This window comes from Cetorhinus maximus, chromosome 23 (genome assembly GCF_964194155.1).
Source record: "Cetorhinus maximus chromosome 23, sCetMax3.hap1.1, whole genome shotgun sequence".
NCBI classification, from domain to species: domain Eukaryota; kingdom Metazoa; phylum Chordata; class Chondrichthyes; order Lamniformes; family Cetorhinidae; genus Cetorhinus; species Cetorhinus maximus.
The window spans coordinates 51,959,027-51,971,695 of NC_135901.1; the positions used below are offsets into that span (position 1 = coordinate 51,959,027).

Genomic DNA, 12,669 nt, shown 5'->3' on the forward strand with positions numbered 1-12,669 from the left:
TTAATCTCCCATTATCAACATCCTGGGGTTACCATTTACCAGAAACTGAATTGGACCAGCCATATACATAGTCCGGCTACAAGAGCCAGTCAGAGGCGAGGATTCCTGCGGCGAATATCTCACCTCCTGACTCCCCAAAGCCTGTCCACAATCCACAAGGCACAAGTCAGGAGTGTGATGGAACACTCTCTACTTGCCAGGATCAGTGCAGCTCCAAAAACACTCAAGAGCTCAACACCATCTAGGACAAAGCAATGCACTGGTTTGGCACCACATCCACAAACATTTATTCTATCCACCACCAACGCACAGTCGCAGCAGTATCTACCACCTACAAGATGCACTGCAGAAACTCACCAAGGTTCCTGAGGCAGCACCTTCCAAACCCACGATCACTACCATCTAGAAGGACAAGGGCAGCAAACACCTGGGAACACCACCACCTGGAAGTTCCCCTCCAAGACACTCGCCATCCTGGCTTGGAAATATCGTCGTTCCTTCACTGTTACTGGGTCAAAATCCTTGAACTTCCCCCAGCATCTCGTGAATGAATTTTTAAAAATCAATTGTGAACACAAAGCTTCCAGCCGGGATTGAACCGGGGACTTTCTCATGTAAAGTAAAGGTGGTAATCAGTGCACTAGGGAAATGAGTGTGAATCCCCCCCGGACAGAGGGGAACTGACCATCCATCTCTAGCTCTAATTCCCAAACAGAAAATGCTGCCAAGAATCAGCAAGTCAGGCTGAGTCTGTGGCCGCGCTCACCATCTGAAACCGTCACAATGCCCGGCTGATTGACGGCAGCTCCGGGCCAATAGCAAGAGGGGACGTGCCTGGAGGCCCGCGCTTATCCTCCAGCCAATCGGAATGAATGAGGGGCGGGGCCGGGCTGAGAGTGAAGCATGCGCAGTGTGAGTAATGGCGACTGAGAGGCGCTTCTATCTCGGATCCGGAATCGGTGAGTGTGTGAATGGCGGGGCGGAGGGAGCGATGGATCCGGCGGGTGGGCGGGGAGGCTTCCTAAACATGTTATGTAAACAGCAATCCCTGAAAAATAACTTTCCGGTCCCCGGGGTAACCGTTTCCCCATTTGCACCGAGCGAGGCCGCAGCTTTCTCCCAGTTACAGACCCGGGGTAACGGCCGCCATCTTTATTGGGGGCAAAGTGCATCAGGGCGCACGCGCCGCCGCCATCTTTATTGGGGGCAAAAGATCAAAATGTTGCAAAAGCTCAGCAGGTCTGACAGCATCTGTGCAGAGAGAGACAGAGTTAACGTCTCGAGTCCGTATGACTCTTCTTCAGAGCTAAGGAGAAGTAGAAATATCATGGACTTCACACTGTTTATGAGGGATGAAGCAGGTGGAACAATGATATTCAGGTCCTGTTGAATCGAGTGAATCTGTCCAATCTTGATGTGATGTTTGGTTTGAATTTCCCGTCTGCAAATCCTCACCAAGTCTCCTTAGGCAGCAGCTTCCAAACGCACGACGACTACCATCTAGAAGGACAAGGGCAGCAGATACATGGGAACACCATCACTTGTAAATTCCCCTCCAAGTCACTCAACATCCTGACTTGGAAATATATCTCCGTTCCATCAATGTCGCTGGGTCAAAATCCTGGAACTCCCTTCCCAACAGCACTGTGGGTGTACCTACACCACATGGAGTGCAGCGGTTCAAGAAGGCAGCTCCCCACCACCTTCTCAAGGGCAATGAGGCATAGGCAAGAAATGCTGGCGCAGCCAGCGATGCTCGCATCCCATGAATGAATTAAAATAAAATGCTGTAAAAAGGAGATTCCAAAAATTCCATCACTATCCAAGGGATGGTGCAGGAGGGAGGGCTTTAGATTCCTGGATCAATGGGCCCATTTCTGGGGAAGTTTGGGCCAATACAAGTCTGACAGGTTGCACCTGGGCTGGAACAGGACCAACATCCTTGCGAGGGGGTTGCTAATGCTGTGGGTGGGGGGTTAAACTAACTTAGCAGGGGGATGGGTTACAGAGTGGAGGTGTACTAGGTGTGATGCACAGACAAGTATAGAAGGAAAAAATCAAGTCAGTCTGGAAGGCAGAGCATATATTGTCAAGTTAAGGCACAAGGCAGCATGGAAAGGCTGGATGGCAACTATTTTAATGCAATAACTCTTGCAAGTAAGGCCGGTGAGTTGAGGGTGTTGATGAACATATGGGGATATGATATCATTGCTATAATGGAGACATGGTTGAGGGAGGGACAGGACTCACAGCTCAATACTCTGGGGTATGGAATCTTTGGGTGAGACAGGGGTGGGGGTGTAAAAGAGGAGGTGCGGGTCACAGTGTTGATCAAGGAGTCAATTACGGCAATAAGGAGGGATGATATCTTAGAAGGTTCCTCAAATGAGCCATATAGGTAGAACCTAAAAACAAAAAGGGGGAAATCACATTGCTGGGAGTGTACTATAGACCCCTAAACAGACAGTGAGAGATAGAAGGGCAGATATGTAGGCAAATCTCAGAGAAGTGTAAAAATGATAGGGTAATAATAGTCGGGGATTTCAACTTCCCCAATATTAACTGGGATCGACAAAGTGTGAAAGGCTTAGAGGGGGATGAGTTCTTAAAATGTACCCAAGAGAGCTTTTTAAGCCAGCACATAGGAAGTCCTACGAGTGAGGCAGCAGTCCGAAGCCGGGCAAGTGGTAGGAGTGTCTGTGGGGGAGCATTTCGGTGATAGTAACCATAATTGAGTAAGATTTAAGGTAGTTATGGAAAAGGCCAAAGATGATCTAGAAATAAAGATTCTGAATTGGGTGAAGGCTGATTTTAATATGATAAGACGAGATTTGGCCAAAGTGGACTGGGAGCAGCTACTTGTAGGAAAATCTACATCAGAGCGGTGGGAGTCATTCAAAAAGGAAATAGAGAGAGTGCAGGGCCGAAAATAAACCAAATTTCATAGGGAACAACAGTTTATACTGCATGAGAAAAGGGTGCTGATTGGATGGCCAGTCAGTTCTGATTGGTCATTGCTATGGAGAATGTTCCAGGTAGTTATCATCATGTGCTTTTGTTTAATTCAACAAAAGGTGCCATGCCTGGACTTGTTCCTTCTGCCTGCAGAGGACAGGTCCCTGTGTATGAATATATGTAGCTTCTAGCAAGTGTAAGTGAGACACTTTACGAGCCTGACTGATAATCTTTGAAATTTGATGTTCTTGTGTCTGTCCTGATGAGTACAAGATTAAATGTTTTTAACAATACTCAAGTGCATTAAAGGGGGAAAGTGTGGTAGACAGATGGAGAGGTGTAGGGAGAGAATCTCAGAGCTTGGGGACAAGGGAACTGAAGGCACGGTCACTAACGGTGGAGCGATTAAAATAGGGAATGTACAAGGCCAGAATTAGAGCAGTGCAGATATCTCAGAGGGTTGTGGGGCTGGAGGAGATTACAGAGATAGGGAGGGGCGAGGCCATGGAGGGATTTGAAAACAAGGATGAGAATTTTAGAATCAAGTTGTTGCTTGACTGGGAGCCAAGGCAGGTCAGGAAGCAAAGGGATGTTAGGGGAATGGGCCTCACTGTGAGTGAAGACATGGACAGGAGACTTTTGGATGGTGTTAAGTTTGCAGAGGGTAATGTGAGCGACCAGCCAGGAGTGTGTTGGAATAGTCGAGTCTGGAGGTAACAATGGCAGCGATGAGGGTTTCAACAGCAGATTCACTGAGACAGGGTGAGGTTGGATGATGTTACAGAGGGGGAAACAGGCGATCTTAGTAATGGCACAGATATGAGGTCAGAAACTCATCTCGAAATCAATTTTAACACCGTGGTTGTGAACAGACAGGTTTAATCTCAGACCGTTCCCAGGGTGAGGGATGGAGTTGGTATCTAGGAAATGGAGATTGGAGAATGGAGAATGAAAACAGTGTCTTCAGTCTTCTCAGTGTTTAACTGGAGTTAATTAGTCATCAGGAAGAGAAGCAGTAACCAGAATGGGCCATGAGACTGATCCCAGGTTTAACTTAGTTAGAGAGAGAGAGGAAGGAAGGAAACCCAGGGAGGTTTGAAGAAACCACCTTCACAATCGCTCATTAAATCTCCACACTGTGAGTTTTGGACACAAGGTTAACATCTGCTATTCTGTGTGGTCGGTCAGCGGGTTTCAGATTAATGTTTTGTCATGAGTAATGACTGAAGTGAATGATCAAACATATTGTTATCTCCAGTTGTACAAATTTGTTAAAAAGATACAGGAAGAATTATCCAAAACTCTGCTTGGCTACAGCACAGGGAGGAGGGAGAGTGTGTGGGACAGGGATTTGCAGCTTTGGGGGAACAAGAGAGGAAATAATGTTCCACAGGAACTAGAATTGTCTGTTCTGAATTTCTATCCTGTTCTTACAGTGATGACTTTTATAAACTCCTTTTACAGAGAATTAGAAGGGGATAATTTGCAGATGGGAAACTCAAACCAAACATCACTTCAAGATCTGACAGTCACTCGATTCATCAGGACCTGAGTATCATTGGAATTTGAATGTGAAGGGAGAAATGTTTGTCAGTTCTGTCTGTGGGAGAAGATTTCAAACATCAGTGTGAGTGGAAAAGCACCGACACACACACTCGAGTGAGAGTGTTCCACTGCACTGACTGGAAAGAGCTTTAACCAGTTATAAAGCCTGAAATAACATCACACCATTCACAGCGGGGAGAAACCATACCGCGTTCTCTGTGTGGATGAGGCTTCAACTGATTATCAAACCTGGAGAGACACAGGGATACCTACACCATGGAGAAACCGTGGAAATGTGAGGACTGTGGGAAGGGATTCAGTTACCCATCTTCGCTGGAAATCCACCGACGTACTCACACTGGAGAGAGACCGTTCACCTGCTCCAAGTGTGGGAAGGGATTCACTTGGTCATCCAGCCTGCTGAGACACCAGGGAGTTCACACTGGGGAGAGGCCATTCACCTGCTCTGAGTGTGGGAAGGGATTCACTCAGTCATCCTACCTGCTAATTCACCAGCGGTTTCACACTGGGGAGAAGCCATTCACCTGCCTTGTATGTGGGAAAGGCTTCACTGGGTCCTCTGACCTGCTGAACCACCAGCGAATTCACACTGAGGAGAGGCCATTCCCCTGTTCTTCCTGTGGAAAGAGATTCAGGTCTTGGTCCAACCTCAAAGTACACCAGCGAGTTCACACCGGAGAGAGACCATTCACCTGCTCCGATTGTGGGAAAGGATTCACTCAGTCATTCAACCTGCTGATACACCAGCGGGTTCACACTGGAGAGAAGCCATTTGCCTGCTCCAAGTGTGGGAAGGGATTCACTCAGTCATCCAACTTGCTGAAACACCAGCGAGTTCACACTGGAGAGAGACCATTCACCTGCTCCGAGTGTGGGAAGGGATTCACTCAGTCATCCAACCTGCTGAAACACCAGCGAGTTCACAACTGACTGCAGGAGTCCGATTTTGCTGTTATTGCTGCTGTGAATCACATCCAGGACTGAACCATGTTCATTCTGACAGTTGGGGTTTAAAGCCAGCTAGTCTGGGTGTTTTGATGTCTTGTACTTTTGAGATGTTAATTAGATAAACATAAGGAAGTTAAGAGGTAAAGTGTAAATTTGCATTTGTTCAATACAGCATTCAAGAGTGGGAGTAAAACCTTGCACCTAGCTGGGAGACGCCAAGCAATGTGTTTAAATAACTAATAAAATTAGTGGGATGAAAATGTTATTGTTCGAAGATGTGACATTAAAAACCTAGGATGCAATGGAAAATTTACATTGAAATGGGAAGCTAGGTATAAACAGAAAGGAATTTGTGTGTGTAGGGCAGAGGCATTTAAGATCTAACCAGCCTGTAAGCCTACAACTGTGTCTGCAAAGGAACCAAATTGAAAGGAACCTCATATTTAATTTGTAAGGTCAAATGTGCTTTGCCTGGTGTCCGTTTAAAGTCTATAGGTTACTGATGCCTTGGTGAAGATTTACCTGGAGTGATTAATTTGGGGATTTGTTTAAAAGTTATTATGGTAGTAATTTGTAGACATGTGTATGTGTTTAACTTGTTAAATTAATAAATGATTAATTTAGTTTTATATATAAAAAAATCTTTTGAGGCTCGGTGGTCTTATTCCTGAATTCAGAGCTGCATCTCAAACATACCAATTAAAAATATAGGTTATGACAGTTGCTCAAGTTTCCCTCTCGGATTTAAACAACTCAGCCTTTACCAACTGCTGTGTTATAACACCCAGTGACAGAGAAGGAACAGTGATATATTTCCAAGTCAGGATGGTGAGTGGCTTGGAGGGGAATTTCCAGGTGGTGGTGCTCCCATGTATCTGCTGCCTTTGCCTTTCTAGATGGTAGTAGTCTTGGTTTTGGAAGGTACTGTCTAAAAAGACTTGGTGAGCACCTTCTAAACCCAAAAATTAGGGTGTGAACAATTGGAAAAACGAGGAGATGCCCTCGCTCACATGAAATATTGGGGTGGTCTCTCTCCAGTGTGACTCTGTTGCTCTGTCAGTAAATGGGATAACCGACTTCATCTCTTCCCACATCCAGCTGCTGAGTGATCAGTCTGCAGTGTGAGTGATCCACGACTTTCCAGCTCAGACTGGAATTCGGTCCCTTCCCACATTCAACAACTTGCATTGACATAGCACCTTAACAGTAGTAAAAATGCCCCAAACTGCTTCACAGAAGTGGTAACAGTCCCCACATTAACATGATGGTTTCTTGACAACTCTGTGCTCATGTCGCCAATTGAATCTCTAAAAGACTGCTGTAATTTCCATACAAAAAACAGGAATGCACAGATTTTACTGACATAAACCAGTGGCTCTGAGAAATGTTCTATAACATTGTGTAACAACCTTACAGTTGGAAAACCACAGATCCTCTGACTCAGTATGATCCATGCCTTGGTTGACCTGCTAGGAATATAAAATAAACAGCAATTGTTTGTCTATTTCATGTCAGTGACATCACATACATTTATTTTAGTCCAATGTCTCAGAGCTGATTGTCTCCCAGACAAATTTCTTCCAACAATCTTAATAACGAGTCTTACCTGTCTCCCAGTTTGTTTCTATTGCTCCTGCATTCAGCCGATCCCATTCTCATTTCCATGGATACTTCTCACTGGTATTGTCACTATTATTTTCTTCACTTTACTGTTTCTAAATCTGTTTCCTATCTGCTTTATGTCTCTCCATTCTGACTATTCAGGCATTGTTCCCAAAGTTGATAAGGATGTAAAATGTGTCAAGCAGCATGGTATATATACTGTATCCGCTGTGTGCCTGCCATTTTCACCAGTCCCTCTATGTCCTCCTGACATTTGTTACTATCTTCCTCACTGTTTCCTGTATTTCCCAGTTTTGTGTCATGTGCAAATTTGAAATTCTGCCCATATCTCCATGTCCAGGTCAGTAACATATATCAAAGAGATCAGCAGTGCCAACACTAGACCCTGGGGTCACACTGCTGTAAACTCCCATCCATTCTGAAAAACAAACTTTTCTGCTTCCTGTCCCTGAGCCAGTTTTATACCCAGGCTGAAACTCATGGGTTTCAGCTTTGCTGACAAGGCTATTGTGTGGTACCATATTAAACATCATTTGAATGCCCATGTAAAAGGTATCAACCCCATTCCCCTCACACACCCTCCCATTACTTCATCAAGTTGGTCAAAAATTATTTGTCTTTAACAAATCCATGGATTTTTTTCATTTATTAATCCATGCTTTTCCAAGTGCCAATTGATTTTCTCCCGGATTGTTGTCTCCAACCTTTCCCCACCACTGATGTGAAGCTGATTGTCCTGGAATAGCTGTGTTTTTGAACAGGGATGTAACATTTACAATCTGTCAGTCCTTTGACACCACTACTATATAAGGAGGATTGGAAGATTGTGACCAGAGCCTCGACAAGTTCCATGTGAAGGATGCTGTCTCTGACAGTGCAGCAGTCCCTCAGTATCACCCTGGAGTGTCAGCCTAGATAATGTGCTCAGGTTTATTAATATTTCCTCTTGTTATTGATGTGGGTCATTAAGAAACAATGGACTCTTATGATGTCATCCAGTCCCAGTGCGATGATGTCATCCAGTCCCAGTGCGATGATGTCATGAAGACTATTCAATACCAGCGGAGCCTTAGTGGTGAAAATAGTTTTGTTCGAGATGGCAGCAAGTCCATTACTGATAGATCAGCAAATGGAATTAATGGGAAAGAAAGTGAGGCAGCTGATGAACATCAGGAATAGTGTTGTAAATTATGAAGATGAACAACATGTCGAGTATACATGTCCTATCACCCGGCACACTGTCCCCATCTCCTGACACATTGTCCCCGTTTCTAAATTTTTCCAGTTTGGATAAAAGGTCACTGACCTGAAACATTCACTGTTTCCCTCTCCATGGAAGCTGTTTGACCTGCTGAGAGTTTCCAACATTTTCTGTTTTGAGGTCGGATTTCCAGCATCTGCAGTATCTTGTTTTGGGTTCACAGTGGATCAGTTTTCCCTGAATTATCGTTCCCTGTTTAAAGGTGAAGAAGGAGCTTTTAAAGAATGAGACAATAACTGTCCCCCTGTTTGACATGAAACTAAACTCACTGTTAATTCCTCCTCAGTAACAATTGTAAACACAAAGCTTCCAGCCGGGATTGAACCGGGGACTTTCTCATGTAAAGTAAAGGTGGTAATCAGTGCACTAGGGAAATGAGTGTGAATCCCCCCCGGACAGAGGGGAACTGACCATCCATCTCTAGCTCTAATTCCCAAACAGAAAATGCTGCCAAGAATCAGCAAGTCAGGCTGAGTCTGTGGCCGCCCTCACCATCTGAAACCGTCACAATGCCCGGCTGATTGACGGAAGGTCCGGACCAATAGGAAGAGGGGGCGGGACTGGAGGACCGAGCGGGAGCGGCTGGTCCTCCAGCCAATCGGAGTCAATGAAGGGCGGGGCACAAGTGCTGACGCCACGCGCAAGCGCAGTGTCGTTATACCTGAAGCCCGGGGAGTGCGGGAGATGAAGGAGGAAGGAGGCGGGAAAGGGTGAGTAACAGCCGAGTGCAGGAGAGAAATGGAGTCAGTGTGGACTCGGATGCTTTATAAACACCAGGTTCAGGCCTCCGGACCCGAATTAGAAACTTTCGGTCCAGCGTTTGCGCCAAAACGACAACTGAGACTCTTCAGGTCTCAGACCCGGGGTAACGGCCGCCATCTTTATAGGGGGCAGTGTGCAGCAGGGCGCATGCGCGGTCATCCTGGTCCAGGTAGCAGGAGGAGAGAATATTGTGCATTTCTATCCTGGACTGACAGGGATGGATTTGGGAAACTCCTTTTACAGGGGGTTAGAAGGGGGGGACTTACATACAGCAAACTCAAACCAGGAGTAATGTTTGTTTCTTCTGAATATTTAATCCTGAACCTACAGTGATGATTTTTTTTTACAGGATTTTTGAAGATCTGGAATTTGAGGCAGGAAACACCAACCAAATCTGACAGAGTCACTTAGTTCATCATGTCCTGAACATCAATGGATTTTGAACATGGAAGGAAAAAGCACTGTTCACAGTGGGGAGAAACCGTACATGTGTTCTGTGTGTGGACGAGGCTTCAGCCAATCATCTGGCCTGTTGAGGCATAAGCACAGTCACAACAGGGGAAAACCGTGGAAATGTGGGGACTGTGGGAAGGGATTCAGAACCCCTTCGGAGCTGGAAATTCATCAGCACAGTCACACCGGGGAGAGGCCGTTCACCTGCTCTGAGTGTGGGAAGGGATTCATTCACTCATCCACCCTGCTGACACACCAGCGAGTTCACACTGGGGAGAGGCTGTTCACCTGCTCCAAGTGTGGGAAAGGATTCACCCGATCATCCAACCTGCTGAGACACCAGCAAGTTCACACAGGGGAGACACCATTCACCTGCTCCAAATGTGGGAAGAGATTCACTCGGTCATCCACCCTGCTGCAACACCAGCGAGTTCATGCTGGGGAGAGGCCATTTACCTGCCCTGAGTGCGGAAAGGGATTCACTACCTCATCTATCTTGTCGAAACACCAGCGAGTTCACACTGGAGAGTTCGCCTGCCCTGAGTGTGGGAATGCATTCACTGATTCATCCACCCTACAGAAACACCAGCGAGTTCACACTGGGGAGAGACCTTTTCAATGTCCAGACTGCGAAATGTGTTTTAAGAGTTCCGGAGAGCTGATATCTCATCAACGTGTTCACACTGATGAGAGACCGTTCAGGTGCTCTCTGTGTGGGACTGGGTTCAGGTGGTCATCTCAACTCACTGTGCACCAGCGAACTCACACTGGGGAGAGACCATTCTCCTGCTCCGAGTGTAGGAAAGGATTCACCCAGTCATTTAACCTGCTGAGACACCAGCATGTTCATACTGCTGAGAGACCTTTTAAATGACCAGACTGTGGAAATTGCTTTAAAAGTCCCAGGGAATTGATATCCCATCGACGTGTTCACACTGACGAGAGACCATTCAAGTGCTCTCAGTGTGGGGCTGGGTTCAGGCATTCATCTCACCTCACTGTACATCTGCGTACTCACACTGGGGAGAGACCATTCACCTGCTCCAAGTGTGGGAAGGGATTCACTCAGTCATCTCACCTGCTGACACACCAGCGAGTTCACAAGCAACAACAGTAATTGGATTTTGCTCTTACTCACATCCAGAACTGAACCCCATGTTTATTGGGGTCTGCTTCGGCTGATGTTAATAAACTCCAGCACAATTATAGGTGTTAATATTATGAATAAAAATGAAATAAATAAGTTTTGTGTTCAACAGACAGTGTTGAGCCTCTTTAATATCTCTAACACAAGTTAGTTCCTTTTGAAGGGCTCTCCCTCTCTCCTGTCTCCTCCACCCTCAACAACAAGTGTGAGGAGCTCATGGAGCTTCTTTGTCACTAAGATTGAGACAATCCGATCAGCTGCTTCTGCTGCTTCCCTCCCTTCCATTAACCCACTGAGACAAACTGTCTCTTAACTCCACCCTTGTCTGAGAGCTGAACCCACATCTTTCTCCATCCAGCCTCCACATACTCAGCAAGTTCAGACTGCAGAGAGAGGTTTAAATGCTTAGATGTATCAAGAGCTTTAAAAACCCACATTCACTGATGTTTCACCAGTGCATTCACTCTGGTTCCACTCCATTCACCTGCTCTCACTGCGGGTAGAGGTTCAGGTGATTGTCCATCCTGCTGCAACACCAGTGAGTTCACACTGGGGAGAGGTCATCCACCTGCTCCATGTGTGGGGAGGGATTCACTGATTCATCTAACCTGTTGGCACATCAGTGAGTTCACACTCATCAAAGATCTTTTAAACGTCTGGATTGTGGGAAGTGTTATAAAGGTTCTCTGGAGCTGACGTGCTATCAACTGACAAGAGACCGTTCAGGTGCTCTCGCTGTGGGACTGGGTTCAGGTGATCATGTGAACTCAGTATCTACCAATGCACTCACACTGGGGAGAGACTGTTCACCTGTTCCATGTGTGGGAGAGATTCACTCAGTCATCCCACTTGACTACACATCAACCTGTTCATTCTGATAAGAAACCGTTTCAAAGTTCTGCCTGTGAAAGAGATTTTAAACCAAAGTAGACGCTCTGAAACACAAACACATTCAACCTCACCATCCCTGGGTTTGTCCTGTCCCAGATGCAGGACAGACCCAGCAGAGGTGGCAGGACAGTGATATACAGTCGGGAGGGAGTTGCCCTGGGAGTCCTCAACATCAACTCCGGACCCCATGAAGTCTCGTGGCATCAGGTCAAACATGGCCAAGGAGACCTCCTGCTGATTCCCATGTACCGCACTCCCTCAGCTGATGAATCAGTGCTCCTCCATGTTGAACACCACTTGGATGAAGCACTGAGGGTGGCAAGGGTGCAGAATGTACTCTGAGTGGGGGACTTCAATGTCCATCACCAAGAGTGGCTCGGTAGCCCCACTACACACTGAGCTGGGCAAGTCCGAAAGGACATAGCTGCTAGACTGGGTCTGCGGCTGGTGCTAAGTGAACCAACAGGAGGGAAAAACATACATCATCACCAACCTGCCCGCCGCAGAGGCATTTGTCCATGACAGTACTGTTAGGAGTAACCACCACACAGCCCTTGTGGAGATGAAGTCCCATCTTCACATTGAGGATACCCTCCATCGTGTTGTGTGGCACTATCACCATGCTAAATAGAATAGATTTCAAACAGACTGGGCAGCCATGAAGTGCTGTGGGCCATCAGCAGCAGCAGCAATGTACTGAATCACAATCTGTAACCTCATGGCCCGGCATAACCCCCTCTCTAACATTGTCATAGAGCCAGGGAATCAACCCTGGTTCAATGAAGAGTGCAGGAGGGCATGCCAGGAGCAGCACCAAACATACCTAAAAATGAGGTGTCAAGCTGGTGAAGCTATAACACAGGACTACTTGCATGCCAAACAGCATAAGCAGCAAGTGATAAGCAAAGCTAGGCATCCCACGATCAATGGATCAGATCAAAGCTTTGCAGTCCTATCACATCCAGAAAGGGGGCATCAATAGTGCTATCAAGTGGTACTTGCTCAGCAATAACCTGCTCATTGACGCTCAGTTTGGGTTCCGCCAGGGCCACACAGCTCTTGT

The 12,669-nt window shown here is 46.5% G+C and overlaps 1 protein-coding gene across 1 annotated transcript in view; it reads left to right on the forward strand.

The window, feature by feature from the left end:
- Positions 1-12,669, forward strand: part of LOC144698031 (uncharacterized) — a 33,610-nt gene that overhangs the window by 18,276 nt on the left and 2,665 nt on the right. Inside the window, exons 3-4 of the mRNA XM_078569970.1 lie at positions 4,924-5,439; positions 9,756-10,412. Coding sequence (XP_078426096.1) covers positions 4,924-5,439; positions 9,756-10,412 — 1,173 coding nt within the window. The remainder of the gene's footprint in view (positions 1-4,923; positions 5,440-9,755; positions 10,413-12,669) is intronic.